This window comes from Zea mays, chromosome 6, assembly GCF_902167145.1.
Source record: "Zea mays cultivar B73 chromosome 6, Zm-B73-REFERENCE-NAM-5.0, whole genome shotgun sequence".
Taxonomy (NCBI): domain Eukaryota; kingdom Viridiplantae; phylum Streptophyta; class Magnoliopsida; order Poales; family Poaceae; genus Zea; species Zea mays.
Window position 1 is genome coordinate 96,895,412 of NC_050101.1, and position 17,578 is coordinate 96,912,989.

The 17,578-nt window shown below is 45.1% G+C and overlaps 1 protein-coding gene across 1 annotated transcript; it reads left to right on the forward strand.

Moving 5' to 3' along the window:
- Window positions 1-15,064: 15,064 nt before the first annotated feature.
- Window positions 15,065-17,364, forward strand: LOC100275894 (uncharacterized). The gene is made up of 2 exons (NM_001371522.1): window positions 15,065-15,254; window positions 15,366-17,364. Exons 1-2 carry the CDS (start codon window positions 15,103-15,105, stop codon window positions 17,209-17,211), a joined length of 1,998 nt encoding a protein of 665 aa, NP_001358451.1. The 5' UTR covers window positions 15,065-15,102; the 3' UTR covers window positions 17,212-17,364.
- Window positions 17,365-17,578: the final 214 nt, after the last annotated feature.

The following is a 17,578-nucleotide window of genomic DNA, read 5'->3' on the forward strand; positions in this document are numbered from 1 at the left end:
CGAAGCCCCCCCTGTGACGATGGCGTATGGCAGCGGAGAGGAGATCCAGTGCGCGAGGTCGCGCCAGAGGGTAGAAGAGGCAACCAGTTGTGGCTAGGTTAACGGCGTGGGGACCCGGCTTCCTTATATGCGCGCGGAAGCCTAGTCGCACAGGTCTGCCATGCCGAAGAACTCGGCATCCGTTGCGCGAGTTAGGTGCAGGGGACGCATCTGACCAGCTGGGCCCCATCCGTCAGATAGCTGTGTGCGCGCGGAATGGAGGGAGTACTGGGCCGCGCGGTGGGATCACTAGATGGGCCAAATTGAGTACCGAAGCCCAGGTAGTCATCCCTTATTTTATTTTTTTATTTTATTTTCTGTGTTCTTTTATAATTGTTTTGTATCCAATTTGAATTTGAATGGGAGTTTCACCTTTGAGTCTATTATACAAATTCACACTCTAATTTTGGAATAATATATTTTTATTTACTTATTTTTATCCTCACCATATTTATTTCCTTCTCTTTTCTAGATTCAAGATTTTCTTTTAGGTTCTAAATTCCCTTTTGGACTTAATATTTTTCTTGTCACATCATTTTTATATTGTCACAAAATGCACACAAAATAAAATCCCAGCATGATGCATAATTTAGTGGAATTTATTTTATAATTATTATTTTTTTAAATATGGTGTTCACATGTGATGATACAAAAAAAGTCCAACTCACACATAGATAAAGTGAAATTGTTTCTCCTTTTTATATTATCTCTTACAACCTACAAATTGGGTATTACATGACGAAGGGTAAATAAAACCGTTAGAGTGGAGTGGAAGCCTTGTCTTCGCCAAAGACTCCATTTCCCTTTCAATCTATGACTTAGCATGAAATATACTTGAAAACCACATTAGTCATAGCACAAGAAAGAGATATGATCAAAGGTACATAGATGAGCTATGTGTGCAAAATATCATTCAAAATTCCGAGAATCAAGAATATTTAGCTCATTCCTAAGTTTGGTAAAGGTTTTCTCATCTAGTGGTTTGGTAAAGATATCGGCTAATTGTTCTTTGGTGCTAACATAAGCAATCTCGATACCCCCTTTGTTGGTGATCCCTCAAAAAGTGATACCGAATGGCTATGTGCTTAGTGCGGCTGTGCTCAACTGGATTATCCGCCATGTGGATTGCACTCTCATTATCACATAGGAGAGGGACTTTAGTTAATTTGTAACCATAGTCCCTAAGGGTTTGCCTCATCCAAAGCAATTGCGCGCAACAATGCCCTGCGGCAATATACTCGGCTTCAACGGTAGAAAGAGCTACTGAATTTTGTTTCTTTGAAGCCCAAGACACCAGGGATCTTCCCAATAACTGACAAGTCCCTGATGTGCTCTTTGTATCAATTTTACACCCTGCCCAATCAGCATCTGAATATCCTATTAAATCAAAGGTGGATCCCTTGGGGTACCAAAGACCAAACTTAGGTGTATGAACTAAATATCTCAAGATTCTTTTCATGACCCTAAGGTGAACTTCCTTAGGATCGGCTTGGAATCTTGCACACATGCATATGGAAAGCATAATGTCCGGTCGACATGCACATAAATAGAGTAAGGATCCTATCATCGACCGGTATACCTTTTGATCTACGGATTTACCTCCCGTGTCGAGGTCGAGATGCCCATTGGTTCCCATGGGTGTCTTGATGGGCTTGGCATCCTTCATTCCAAACTTGGTGAGTATGTCTTGAGCGTACTTAGTTTGGCTGATGAAGGTGCCCTCTTGGAGTTGCTTCACTTGAAATCCTAGGAAGTACTTCAACTCCCCCATCATAGACATCTCAAATTTTTGAATCATGATCCTACTAAACTCTTCACAAGTAGATTTGTTAGTAGACCCAAATATGATATCATCAACATAAATTTGGCATACAAACAAATCATTTGCAATTGTTTTAGTAAAGAGAGTAGGATCGGCTTTCCCCGACTTTGAAGCCATTAGTGATAAGGAAATCTCTTAGGCATTCATACCATGCTCTTGGGGCTTGCTTGAGCCCATAAAGCGCCTTAGAGAGTTTATACACATGGTTAGGGTACTCACTATCTTCAAAGCCGGGAGGTTGCTCAACATAGAACTCTTCCTTGAAGGCACTCTTCACGTCCATTTGATAGAGCTTAAAGCCATGGTAAGTAGCATAGGCAAGTAATATGCGAATTGACTCAAGCCTAGCTACGGGTGCATAGGTTTCACCGAAATCCAAACCTTCGGCTTGTGAATATCCCTTGGCCACAAGTCGGGCTTTGTTCCTTGTCACCACACCATGCTCATCTTGCTTGTTGCGGAAGACCCACTTGGTTCCTACAACATTTTGATTAGGACATGGAACAAGATGCCATACCTCATTCCTTGTGAAGTTGTTGAGTTCCTCTTGCATAGCCAACACCCAATTCGAATCTCTTAATGCGTCTTCCACCCTATATGGCTCAAGAGAAGACAAAAAAGAGTAATGTTCACAAAAATGAGCGACACGAGATCGAGTGATTACCCCCTTATGAATATCGCCGAGGATGGAGTTCATGGGGTGATCTCGTTGTATCGCTTGGTGGACTCTTGGGTGTGGTGGTCTTGGACCCTGATCATCTTCCTTGTCTTGATCATTAGCATCTCCCCCTTGATCATTGTCCTCCTCTTGAGGTGGCTCTTCTTGATCTTCATTTTGAGTTGGTGGAGATGCTTGATTTGAAGATGATGGTTGATCTTATGCATGTGGAGGCTCTTCAGATTCCTTAGGACACACATCCCCAATGGACATGTTCCTTAGCGCGACGCATGGAGCCTCTTCACCATCTAGCTCATCAAGATCAACTTGCTCTACTTGAGAGTCGTTAGTGTCATCAAACACAATGTCACAAGAAACTTCAACTAGTCCAGTGGACTTGTTAAAGACTCTATATGCCCTTGTGTTTGAATCATATCCTAGTAAAAAGCCTTCTACAGCCTTAGGAGCAATTTTAGATTTTCTACCTCTTTTAACAAGAATAAAACATTTGCTACCAAAGACTCTAAAATATGAAACATTGGGCTTTTTACTGGTGAGGAGTTCACATGATGTCTTCTTGAGGATTCAGTGAAGGTAGAGACGGTTGATGGCGTAGCAAGCGGTGTTGATTGCTTCCGCCCAAAACCGGTCCGAAGTCTTGTACTCATCAAGCAGGGTCCTCGCCATGTCAAGTAGAGTTCTATTCTTCCTCTCCACTACACCATTTTGTTGTGGAGTGTAGGGAGAAGAGAACTCATGCTTGATGCTCTCGTCCTCAAGAAAGCCTTCTATTTGAGAGTTCTTGAACTCCGTTCCATTGTCGCTTCTAATCTTTTTTATCCTTAAGCTGAACTCATTTTGAGCTCGTCTCAAGAATCCCTTTAAGGTCTCTTGGGTTTGAGATTTATCCTGCAAAAAGAACACCCAAGTGAAGCAAGAATAATCATCCACAATTACAAGACAATACTTACTCCCGCCGATGCTTATGTAAGCGATCGGGCCAAATAGATCCATGTGGAGTAGCTCAAGTGGCCTGTCGGTCGTCATGATGTTCTAGTGTGGATGATGAACACCAACTTGCTTCCATGCTTGACATGCGCTACAAACCCTATCTTTCTCAAAATGAACATTTGTTAGTCCCAAAATGTGTTCTCCCTTTAGAAGCTTGTGAAGATTCTTCATCCCAACATGGGCTAGTCGGCGATGCCAGAGCCAACCCATATTAGTCTTAGCAATTAAGCAAGTATCGAGTTCAGCTCTATTAAAATCAACTAAGTATAGCTGACCCTCTAATACTCCCTTAAATGCTACTGAATCATCACTTATTCTAAAGACAGTAACACCTATATCCGTAAAAAGACAATTGTAGCCCATTTTACATAATTGAGAAACTGAAAGCAAGTTGTAATCTAACGAGTCTACAAGAAAGACATTGGAAATAAAATGGTCAGGTGATATAGCAATTTTACCAAGTCTTTTGACCAAACCTTGATTTCCATCCCCGAATGTGATAGCTCTTTGGGGATCTTCGTTTTTCTCATAGGAGGAGAACATCCTTTTTCTCCCCAGTCATGTGGTTTGTGAACCCGCTATCAATGATCCAACTTGAGCCCCCGGATGCATAAACCTACAAAACAAGTTTAGGCCTTGTTCTTAGGTACCCAAACGGTCTTGGGTCCTTTGACATTAGAAACAAGTACCTTGGGTACCCAAACACAAGTTTTGGAGCCCTTGTGTTTGCCCCCAACATATTTGGCAACTACTTTGCCTGATTTGTTAGTTAAAACATATGAAGCATCAAAAGTCTTAAATGAAATATTAGGTTCATTTGATGTAATAGGAGATTTCTTTTTAGGCAATTTGACATGGGTTGATTGCCTAGAGCTAGATGCCTCACTCTTATACATAAAAGCATGATGAGAGCCAGAGTGAGACTTCCTAGAATGAATTCTTCTAATTTTGTGTTCGGGATAACCAGCAGGATATAAAATATAGCCCTCGTTATCCTGAACCATGGGAGCTTTGCCCTTAACAAAGTTAGACAATTTTTTAGGGGCATTAAGCTTGACATTGTCTCCCTGTTGGAAGCCATAAAATTCTACATCATATAGCGTGCTCCAAGTGCTTGGAAACAATGACAGTATTCATTTTATAATTCTTGAGTTATAGAAATCACCGTTCAATTAAGAGGGATCCGCAATAAGTTAAGTAAGTAATGCAATGAGCTCAGTTCAAAATTCCTTCGAATCCTCTAAGAGAATACTTTTCTAGATCATGAATGTCCTTTGAAAAACCACTCTTACTCCCCACAAAAGTTCCACCTTGGTTCACTTCAGTTTTATCAAAACTTGCTGTTTAGTTTCAAAAACCGATTGAACCGGACCTGAAACCGGTTGAACCGGTTTTTGGACTGTTTCTTCTGCCACCTCTGTCCTATCTATCTGATAGTCAAAAGCTGTCAGAAAAGTCATGTGCAGAGATTTTTCGAAACCGGTTCAACCGGATTTGAGCCCGGCTCAACCGGTGTTGAGTCTAGTCGAGTCTCCGGCTGAGTAGCTCAGTGAACCGAGAACCCCCTGGTAGAAACCGGTTCAACCGGTTTAAGAACCGGTTCAACTGGTTTTTGGTTCACTTCTCCCAACGGCTGCCAGCTTTTGGGGGATCCTTTAAATACCCCCCCCCCACACACTCTTTCTATTCATTCACTTCTGCCCTTCCACGATTTCTTGGTTGACCAACCTCCAAACAAAGGCATTCATTTAACCTCTCACACCCGAAATCACATCCCCTTCAATCGTTTGAAGGATCCTTGGTGTGAGGTGAAGTCGATCTAACACACTGTTGATTTCATCTTGATTCTCCTATTCTCTTCATTCTCGAGCTCATTGCAAACTTAACCTTGTGGGGATTTGTTACTCTTGGAACCTTGCGTTCCTTGACGGTTAGAGGTTGCTTGGGAGTCTCCAAATTTGTGGACGACCCCAAGAAGTTTGTATCACCCGCTCTTTAAGCAAATTTGAGAAGAGATTGCCTTGACCTTGGTGGTTGGCTTGTGGAGGATTAGGGTTGGAAAAGACCCGACCCTTTGTTGGCTCCTCAACGAGGAGTAGGACACCTTTGTGGTGGTTGCCGAACCTCGGGTTAAATCGTGTGTTCTTGTGTGTTCTTGCGTGTTCTTGATAAGCACTTTAATTGGTTGGTTAGTTCATATTTGGTTATATTGTGTGCAAATCATGTGAAAACAATTCACACCGATTTGTCATCTATTTGAGTGGATTTTCTCTAGGGCAAGACTTTAGCATAATCTCTAACAACTTCGTCACATTTGTTTAACTATTTATCTAATCTAAGTTGAGCAGGTTCAAACTTGTTCAGTTGTGAACAAAATCAATTGAACCGGTTTGCACCAGTGCAACTTGAATTTGACACTATTTCGAAGTTTTTAGTGGAAAATTTCAGGTGTAGCCTATTCACCCCCCCCTCTAGGCTACTTTCAGTCTCCCACTATAGAGCATAGTTCAAGCAAATTTAAATTTTCATTTTCTAAGCCATGCTCATTAATTTTAGCACTAAGTTGAGCTATGTGATCATTTTGTTGTTTAATTAAGGCTAGGTGATCATGGATAGCATCAACATTAATGTCTCTACATCTAGTACAAATGGAAACATGGCTAACAGTAGTTGTAGAGGGTTTGCAAGCATTTAATTCATCAATCTTAGCATGTAACATGGCATTCTCATTTCTAAGATTGGAAATAGAATCATTGCAAACATTTAAATCCTTAGCCTTAGCAATTAAATTATCATTCTCAATCTTAAGACTAGAAAGTGATTCATTCAACTTGTCAATTTTAGAAATCAAACTAGCATTATCATTTTTGAGGTTGACAAGAGAATCATCACAAACATTTAACTTCTCAACCTTAGCAACTAATTTAGCATTCTCATTTCTAAGGTTGGAGATAGTGTCATGGCAAATGCTAAGCTCACTAGTCATTTTTTCACATTTTTCTATCTCCTGAGCATAAGCATTTTTAACTTTAACATGCTTCTTATTTTCTTTAATAAGGAAGTCCTCTTGGCTATCCAAGAGTTCATCCTTCTCATGAATAGCACTAATCAATTCATTCAATTTTTCCTTTTGTTGCATGTTAAGGTTGGCAAAAAGTGTAAGCAAATCATCTTCATCATCACTAGAGCTAGCCTCATCACTAGATGTTGCATATTTAGTGGAAGCTCTAGATTTTACCTTCTTCTTTTTGTCGTCCTTTGCCATGAGGCACTTGTGGCCGACGTTGGGGAAGAGGAGGCCTTTGTTGACGGCGATGTTGGCGGCGTCCTCGTTGGAGGAGTCGGTGGAGCTCTCATCGGAGTCCCACTTCCGACACACATGGGCATCGCCGCCCTTCTTCTTGTAGTACTTCTTCTTTTCCTTCCTTCTCCCCTTCTTGTCGTCTCCCCTGTCACTATCACTTGATAATGGACATTTAGCAATAAAATGACCGGGCTTACCACACATGTAGCAAACCTTCTTGGAACGGGGTTTGTAGTCTTTCCCCTTCCTTTGCTTGAGGATTTGGCGAAAGCTCTTGATGATGAGCGTCATTTCCTCGTTGTCGAGCTTGGAGGCGTCGATGGGGAGCCTACTTGACGTAGACTCTTCTTTCTTCTCCTCTGTCGCTTTGAATGCGACGGGTTGCACCTCGGGTGTGGAGGTGGCGCCTCGCTCGATGATTTGTTTGGAGCCTTTGATCATTAACTCAAAGCTCACAAACTTTTCTATAACCTCCTCGAGAGACATTATCTTATATCTAGGATCACCACGAATTAATTGAACTTGTGTAGGATTAAGAAAAACGAGTGATCTTAGAATAACCTTGACTATTTCATGGTCATCCCATTTTGTGCTCTCGAGGTTGCGCACTTGATTCACCAAGGTCTTGAGATGGTTGTACATGGCTTGTGGCTCCTTCCCTTGGTTGAGCATGAATCGACCGAGCTCCCCCTCGATCGTTTCCCGCTTGGTGATCTTGGTCACCTCATCTCCTTCGTGCGCGGTCTTGAGCACGTCCCAAATCTCTTTGGCACTCTTCAACCCTTGCACCTTATTATACTCCTCTCGGCTTAGAGAGGCGAGGAGTATAGTGGTGGCTTGGGAGTTGAAGTTGCGGATTTGGGCTACCTCGTCCGAAACTCCGAATCATAACCTTCATCCCCCACGGATGGTTCCTGCGCTCCAAACTCAACAATGTCCCAAATGCTAGTGTGGAGTGAGGTTAGATGGTGCCTCATTTTATCACTCCACATACAATAATCTTGACCGTTGAAAACCAATGGTTTGCCTAATGGGACGGAAAGTAAAGGAGTGTGTTTGGAAATGCGAGGATAGCGTAAGGGGATCTTACTAAACTTCTTGCGCTCACGGCGCTTAGAAGTGACGGACGGCGTGTCGGAGCCGGAGGTGGAAGGCGACGAAGAATCGGTCTCGTAGTAGACCACTTTCTTCATTTTCTTCTTCTTGTCGCCACTCCGGTGCGACTTGACGCGGGGAGGTGATTCCTCCCTCTTCTTGTTGTCGTACTCCCCCGATGGAGCTTTCCCGTGGCTTGTGGCGGGCTTCTCGCCGGTCACCATCTCCTTCTTGGCGTGAGCTCTTGACATCACTTTGAGCGGTTAGACTCTAATGAAGTATCGGGCTCTGATACCAATTGAAAGTCGCCTAGAGGGGGGGGGTGAATAGGCAAATCTGAAATTTATAAACTTTAAGCACAACTACAAGCCAGGGTTAGTGTTAGAAATAAAGTCGAGTCCGAAAGAGAGGGTGAAAACAAATCACAAGCAAATGAAAGTGGATGACACGGTGATTTGTTTTACTAAGGTTCGGTTTTTGCAAATCTACTCCCCATTGAGGTGGTCACAAAGACCGGGTCTCTTTCAACCCTTTCCCTCTCTCAAACGGTCACCTAGACCGAGTGAGCTTTTCTCCTCAATCAATTGGGACACTTAGTCCCCACAAGGACCACCACACAATTGGTGTCTCTTGCTTTGATTACAAGTGTCTTGAGAACAAGAAATGGGAAGAAGAAAAGCGATCCAAGAAAAAGAGCTCAAAGAACACGAGCAAAAACTCTCTCTCCAGTCACTATTGCTTGGAGTGGAAATGGGACTTGAGAGGCTTTGATTCTATTGAATTTGTGTCTTGTATTGATTGCACTAGCTCTTGTATTGAATGTGAAGTCTGAAAACTTGGATGCCTTGAAGTGTGGTGGTTGGGGTATTTATAGCCCCACCCACCAAAATGGTCGTTGGGGAGGCTGTCTGTCGATGGGCGCACCGGACACTGTCCGATGCGCCAGCCACGTCACCCAACCGTTAGGGTTCGACCGTTGGAGCTCTGACAGCATGGGCCACCGGACAGTCACTGTTCACTGTTCGGTGCGCCTTCTGGCGCATGCTCTGACTCTGCGCGCGCTGTCCGCGCACTGTAGCTCACTGTTCACCTTTTGCATACGACCGCTGGCGCTGTACCCGTTGCTCCGCATGGCACACCGGACAGTCCGGTGAATTATAGTGGAGTGGCTTTTCTAGAAACCCGAAGGTGGCGAGTTTGAGTTGATCCACCCTGGTGCACCGGACATTGTCCGGTGGTGCACCGGACACTGTCTGGTGGCACACCGGACAGTCCGGTGCGCCAGACCAGGGCAGCCTTTGGTTTCTTTTGCTCATTTCTTTTTGAACCCTATCTTGGACTTTTTATTGGTTTGTGTTGAACCTATGGCACCTGTAGAACTTATAATCTAGAGCAAACTAGTTAGTCCAATTATTTGTGTTGGGCAATTCAACCACCAAAATCATTTAGGAAAAGGTTTGAGCCTATTTCCCTTTCATGGACCATCTGGGGCTACTACTTCCTTATCCCGCATAGGGAAGATGCTCTCAAAGAATGTCACATCCTGAGACTCCATTATTACATTTACAGCGACTTCGCTTGTCTCGGCATGGACCACTAGAAATTTATAAGTTGCACTGTTATGTGCATAACCCAGGAAGACACAGTCTACGGTCTTAGGGCCTAACTTTCTCTTCTTCGGCAACAGGACATTCACCTTTGCAAGGCAGCCCCAAGTCTGAAGATGCGAAAGATCTGGCTTCCTTCCTTTAAATCCTTCATAGGGCGTGGCCTCACGGTTGCGAGGCGGCACCCTGTTCAAAACATAGCACACCGTGAGTACTGCCTCGCCCCACCAGATGCCAGGCATCCCCGAACTTTGCAACAAAGCATTTGCTAAGTCACACACCATTCGGTTCTTCCTTTCAGCTACCCCATTTGACTGAGGTGAATATGGAGCAGTGGTTTCATGAATGATTCCACACTCTTTGCAGTACTCATCAACAAGGTTGAAAAGTTATTCACCTCCTCTATCAGACCGTAACCTTTTAATTTTCTTGTCTAGCTAGTTTTCAACTTCAGTCTTATAGATCTTAAAGTGTTCTAGTGCCTCATCTTTAGTTCTGAGTTAATAAATATAACAGAATATGGTAGCATCATCTATCAAGGTAAGAAAGTATATTTTACCGCCTTTTGTGATTATACCATTCATATCACAGATATCTGAGTGAATTAGTTCTAAAGGAGTGGTACTCCTGCCTTCAACCGTATGAAACGGTTTTCTAGGCTGCTTAGCTTGCACACAAATAACACATTTTACACCTTTAACATGTTTATATTCAGAAATTTAAGACATGTCACTTAATCTCTTAATGGCCTCAAAATTCACATGACACAAACGGGAATGCCATATATCATTAATGGAATAGTTATTACAGACCACATTAACATGGTAAGAAGAATGATTGTTCAAAACAGAAAGACGGAACAAACCGCCTGACTCATATGACTTTCCAACAAAAGTACCAAACTTAGATAGGACCACTTTATTAGACTCAAACACTAATTTGAGACCCTATCGACATAGCAGCGACACTGATATGAGGTTCCAGCTCATCGATGGCACATAGAGTACATCCTTCAGCATGAGCATCTTTCCTGAAGTTAACTTCAGGTAGACCTGTCCAGTACCTCGAACTGCTGCCAGAACACCATTTCCCATCAAGACTGGTGCGTTGTTGTATCCCTGGAATGAAAAGAACATGGATCGATCAGCACAAATATGAACAGTAGCACCGGAATCCATCCACCAGTCATCTGATGGACTTGCCATAAAGCCTGAAGTGCATACCCTGGGGTGGAGTTAACCACCACGTTCCCTTCTTTGCACTGAGGTGGAGGACCTTTTCCCTTCCTAAGTTTGCACCTCTGAGCTGTATGCCCGGAGACACCACAAACGTAGCAGATAAAGTCCTCCTTTTCTTCTTCATCTTTTTAGACTTAGGTTGGTTCAGATTCTTCTGTGGAGAGTTTTTCTTCTTCTTCTGGAATTTTCTATCTCCACCCTTCTCAACAATGTGAGCCTGGAGTTGCTGGGATGGCTTGTTACTGGACCTTGCACGCTCCTCCACATTAATCGCAGCTGACAACTCAGTGAGAGTCATTTGCTTCTTCATGCGTAAAGTCTCGCCAAGAAGGCGGGAGCTTTGCCAGTATTGCATTCACCTGAAAACTGTATGGTAGGACGCAACCATATTGGACCAAGTCCCTAACAAGGAGTTGAATCTCCTGTAGCTGCTCCATAACAGACCTTCCCTCAGCCATTTTATAGTTGAGGTAGTTTTCCGTTGTGAATGACTCATTGCCATTATCAACTTCAGAGAACTCGTTCTCAAGTTCAGTCCATAGACCCTTAGCGGAGGTAAAACCAGAGTACACGTCAAATAAGCGATTCAACAAGACGTTCATCAGACGAGACAGGCATGCCTCATTGGCTTCGTCCCACTTGGCCTTTTCCGCTAGTGCGGCGGCCTTCGCTGCATCATCAGAATCATTTGATGCAACCTGGGGAACAGGCAACGTCACTACCCAAAATAATTTTAGGTCAGTGAGCCACATGCGAGTCTTAATATGCCAGCGCTTAAAGCTTGCGCCGTCGAACGCTTGAGGCTTAATGACATCAGAACTGGAGGCCATTATACAAATTGGTTTTCTGGATTATTGTAAAATTAGAGAAATAAGTGACATGCTTCCATCATATTTAAATAAATTAAATATTCTAATTCTGAATAAAACATGCATATAACTCAGATGAATGCCATATCTAATTATAACATCAATGAACAGTAGCAATTCCAATAAACGAAAACATGAAACATAGCTACTCAGGTCTATTTGTAAATTAAACATGGCTTGTAGATGAAGAAGACAGATTAATCACATAAACATTATTGTTTATCTTTTTATATTGCTCTCAAAATAGCGGGTTACTGTAATAAACAGCCCTCCAACGCTAAATGGTGATTAGAGATCCTTGACTAACGTGACAGTCCTATCTTACCAAATCAGGGTTTTAGATCAGATATAATAAACCTAATAATCAAGTATAAATACTAATAGTAAGGAGCTGTGTACTAAATAAAATAACAGAATTTAACACAGGTAAACAGCCTCAGCTAATAAAGATATAATTAGGCACAAATAAGTACTTGATGCTGAAATTAACAACACACTAAAACCCAGACTGACACGTTGTCTCACTACACCACTATTATCATTGAGCAAACAAATCCACCCATAATAGTGCAATCACACCCAAGTATTTAATACTAGCAGATTGCACAAAATTAAACAGTAAATAGAGTGAAGCAACAAACAACTCACAGCACGTAAATTGTCTACGTGGGAAGATCAGCTCAGCGAACACGAAGTTCTGTCCCAGAAAACCAATTCTGCCGCCCACGTCCGAGCCTGCACAACGGGAGGTTGACAGGGATACTAGAGCCGCTGCTGAGGCTGTGGGAGACGTCCACAGCACCAACCCGAAAAGACGAACACCGCGCAGCAGGGAGCCTAGGCACCAGGCCACGGTGGACAGAGATCACAACAGACAGAGCACCACACCGGCGCACTGTTAAATCAACGGAGCACAGGAGAACCTCGCTGCACAAGAACAGCACCACATCTACCAGCTTCCAATCACCACCAGCGATTAACCACATGAACACTAGAGACCTAATGGATTGAGGAGAATGGAACAGCAAGCAGCATAGAGGAGCAGAGGGCTGGCAATGTTTGGCAATCTGCTAAACAAGCGTAAGACACCATACTTATGGAGCCGAGCTCGAGGAGCGATTGCACCGAGGGCGCCATGGATCTCGGGCGAGCCTTCAACCACCTGCAGAGCGCCGCCGCCAGGAAGCCAACTCTGTGTACACTTGCTCCTCTGCTTTATTACGCACAAAATCTCAGTGGTGGCTTGCACTTGCCCTAGGAAACGTGCTGCCTGGTGGGCTGGGCCAACTGGGCCTTGATGCGGCCCACCCGGCTGGACTGCTTCCTCCCCTTGTTTTTTAAAATAAAGTGAAAATTCGTAAAATGGACAGCATTATATACATACAAAATCTAAGTATGTGTATAAATTTTTTTTTAGAAAACATAGCGAAATAAATAAGTTTAAGAAAAGGAAAAACAAAGGAAGACTAGCAATATGTTGGATAAAATGGATCTCCTCGAGTCCTCGGAGTGTAATTCTTAATCCTTTATTAGTATGAAACTATGAATATCGGACCCCTAGTACGAGAATTCGGCCCACAGTTTTTATCACGAGCAGATTTAAGAGGAAAAAAATCTCTAAGGGCCAGTTTGGGAACCTCAATTTTCTAAGAGATTTTTATTTTCCCATGAGAAAATAAACTAATTTTACTTGGAAAAATAGAAATTTCTTGGAAAATTGGGGTTCCCAAACTAACCGCTAAAAAATTCAAGGTCTTCACCATACCGTCCAAAATTTTATACCAGGTCTTCCGGTATTGACAAACTGCACTCGAGAATTTTATCTCAAAGGTTAAAAATGAGTCAAAACAATTCTGATTCACCTCAAACTTTGCGAAAGGAAGTTGGTGTTGAAAGAATATCCTCAGAGCAATAACACGATAACAACCGACGACTCCACGGATCTAAGAAACCATCAGATAAAATAGAGTTTTTTTTTCCAATTTTGTCCCAAAGGATGAATATGCGTGCTCACGAGGAATCCCTCTAGACCTAGGTATGATACTGAGAGATCCTAGCATGTATCCATCCAACCAAAGCCATTCTGATCGTTGGAGCGTCGGATGCATCAAAACAAATAAGATAGGGGAATAGGAAGGGAAAATCCTGTTCTAAAATCAAAGTAAACACATGAACCACAAAATCTAGAAGAAAAATTACTTGATTCAACTATCACATAGGTCAGGCACTTTGTCAAAGTAACACAGCTGATACGATTGTACTGAATCATAATTCTATTGTGGATCTCACAGCACAAGGACATTTACGAAGAGAAAAACTCTAGGTTTAAAGGAGGGGGTTTTGAAATTTTAGGTTACGTTTGGTTGTAATGACAGAACGAGATGGGATATGACGATCCGTTAAATAAAGTTGTTTATTTCAGAGTCAGGTATTGGAATGTGATTATCTTAGTGTTGTCTTAATTGTCCCTTAAAATGAATCCGTTCAGCATCTCTTCTTGGATTGTTCTGTTGCTAGATGCATTTGGAGAGGGGTACAAATCTCCTTTAACATATCACCACCTTTAAGCATACAACATATGTTTGGAAACTGGTTGAATGAGGTGGATGATACACTTAAGTACAAAATCTGGGAAGGAGCATGCACCTTGTGTTGGGCAATATGGCTATGTCGAAATGATGTGATTTTTAACAATATACTAGTTTCTACTCCTATGCAGGTAGTGTTCAGAGGAACCCACTGGATAAGACAATGGTCCGTGTTGCAAAAAGAGGAAAACATGACACAAATCAAGTGGGGATGTCGTGCGCTTGAGACTACAATGATGCAAATTTTCTCATACAACGGATGGAGTTTTAGTAATCGAATTGGTTTTTAGTAGATTTCGAAATATGGTTGTTCTTGAGATATTAAACATCATGTGTTTTGGTTTGAGAAGTAATAATTGAACAGCCACATGCATCTATTGGTGCAGAAGCTGAAATATTTCAATATATTCCCCATTCTAAAAAAAAGAGAACGCTAAAGAACGTCCCTGTCCTGCCCGTACTCAGTTATCCCACAACCAAACGCATAAGGTACCAGACTGATTGGATCGGTCTTCCTTTACTTTCAACTAACCATTAGTTCGTTATGTTTAACGCTGAAATCAGATAATTTCACCTACAATTTTCTAGCGAGCTAATTGTTATCTTTGGTGCATTCAAACGAGCGAGCTAATTTTTAGCTCTCGATATTAAACAGATCCATAATTAGAATAATACCAGATCTCAGATTTAAGGATTTTTTTTTCTTCGAATGACAAGAGCCACGGAGGCATGGATGCCGGCAGCCACAAGCTGCTGGTCTCGCTCGTGGTGGCGGCTCCTCAGCAATCAGTGCCACAAACAGATAGCCTTTCGTCTCTTTCAGCTTCAGAGGCCACCAGCGCCTGGACGCTCGCGCCCCGGCCTCGCCGCCATGGCTTCCTCCCTGGCCGCCCTCCACTCAGCCGCCGCCAGCCACCTCCCACACCCTCGACGTCAGAGGACCGCCGCCCTCGCGCGCGCCTCTCCTCTCCTCCGCCTGCCGCTTCGCCTCCGCTCCCGCCGGGTCCCCGGGTCGCCGCCAAGGTACGCACGTTTGCATTCTGTACGCGCGTGCGCCGCTAAAAAAAAAAGCAACCTTGAATTTACTTCTACTTCGGAGACTCGGAGTGTTGTGAGTGACACGTCCCGTTCTAGAACCTCGCAGTTGGCGACCGGCGCCGCTGGCGGCACGGCAACCGGCAGGGCGAGGCGGAGCGTAGGCGTCGACGTCGCCGCCCTCGCCGCGGCGCTGCGCGACGCCAGAACGGCCGACGACGTGGAGTCCTCGGTGAACGCCTTCTTGAGCGACGACGAGGCCCGGCTCCTGCCGCTCCAGGTGTACACGTGCGTGATCCGGGGGCTCGGCAAGGGCAACAGCCCGGACGCCGCGTTCGCCGTCGTCGAGCACCTCAAGCGGAGAGGGGTGGTGCCGAACCAGTTCGTGTACAACTGCCTCCTCGGCGCCGTCAAGAGCTGCGGCGAGCTCGGCCGGGTCCAGGCCGTCCTCGACGACATGGAGGCGCAGGGGGTGCCCCCGAACATCGTCACCTTCAACACGCTGATGTCGATCCACGTCCAGCAGGGCAGGGTGGAGGACGCCCTCAGGGTGTACGCCGACGTCCAGGGGCGCGGGCTCGTGCCGACCGCCGCGACCTACTCCACGGTGATGTCCGCCTACAAGAAGGCGGGGGACGCGTCCGCGGCTATCCAGCTCTTCGCCCTGCTCAGGGAGAGGTACAGGAACGGGGAGCTGGTGGGGAGCCGTGGTGACCCGGAGCAGGAGCTCGTCAAGCTCGAGAAGCTGACCGTCCGGGCGTGCTACCTGTCGATGCGGCGGTCGCTCGTCGGGGGGAAGAATCCGGTCGGCGAGGCGCTGAAGGTCCTCCTGGACATGGACGAAGCAGGTGTCCGGCCGGAGCGGAGCGACTACGAGCGGCTCGTCTGGGCGTGCACCCGGGACGAGCACTACGCCATCGGCAAGGAGCTGTACCAGAGGATTCGCGACGGTGGCGACGAGATCAGCCTGTCCGTCTGTAACCACCTGATCTGGCTAATGGGCAAGGCGAAGAAATGGTGGGCGGCTCTCGAGATCTACGAGGACCTGCTGGACAAAGGGCCGAAGCCGAACAACCTGTCCCACGAGCTGATCATGTCGCACTTCAACGTCCTCCTGGACGCCGCCAAGCGAAGGGGCATCTGGAGGTGGGGCGTCAGGCTGCTGGACAAGATGCAGGAGAAGGGCCTGAAGCCCGGAGGCAAGGAGTGGAACGCGGTCCTCCTCGCGTGCTCAAGGGCCTCCGAGACGTCTGCGGCTGTGGACGTCTTCAAGAAGATGGTGGAGCGAGGGCTGAAGCCGGACGTGGTCTCCTACGGAGCGTTGCTGAGCGCGCTCGAGAAAGGCAGGCTCTACGACGAGGCACTGAGGGTCTGGGAACACATGCGCAGGCTCGGCATCGAACCCAACCTCTACGCGTACACGATCCTGGCGTCGATCTACATCGGCAAGGGCGACCACGCCATGGCGGACGCTGTTCTTCACGACATGCTGTCGAAGCGGATCGCGCCGACCGTCGTCACCTTCAACGCGATAATCAGCGCGTGCGCGAGGAGCGGTTCGGGTGGGAACGCCTTCGAGTGGTTCCACAGGATGAAGATGAAGGGCATTGAGCCGAATGAGATCACGTACCAGGTGTTGATTGAGGCTCTTGTGCAGGATGGGAAGCCAAGACTTGCCTATGAGATGTACATGAAGGCTTGCGGCCAGGGTCTTCAGCTTCCTGCAAAGTCGTATGACACCGTGCTGGAGGCGTGTAGGGCTTATGGTTCCGTAGTAGATGTAGCTACTCTGGGTCCTCGACCTTCGAAAGGGGTGGAAGTGGAACCCATCAGGATAGAGAATAGCTTCTCCCGTTTCTCTCAGTTCAAGGATGTGCATGGCAGCTCTCATCGTTTTGCAGGCGTTGGAATGTATGGGTTTTACGGATACAGAATGGCAAGGTAAACAAACCAAGCATGTAACCTACTATCAATCCCCCTCTCCCTCTTGTAATCACCCTCCCAAACCCAATGCCACATTTTTAAAACATTTGACTCGTGTATTTGTAAGCTCACTAAGTTGCGAAAAAAAAATACTAGTGCACTGCCCTTTATGTTAGTGTGGACCAAAAAAGCGATGCAACTTTTTGGTGCGCATGTGTTCTTTGGACCAACCTTTTAAACAAGACGTTTCTTTCATATGAATTGCATGCTAGAGATTGTTCCATATGTTCAAGAGAAGCCTCAGATACAGAGGTGAACTGAACTGAGTGAGTACTTGCATTCTTTTCTGGACTGAATGAAGTGAGGGAGTGGCTTTTCTCGCCTTGTCG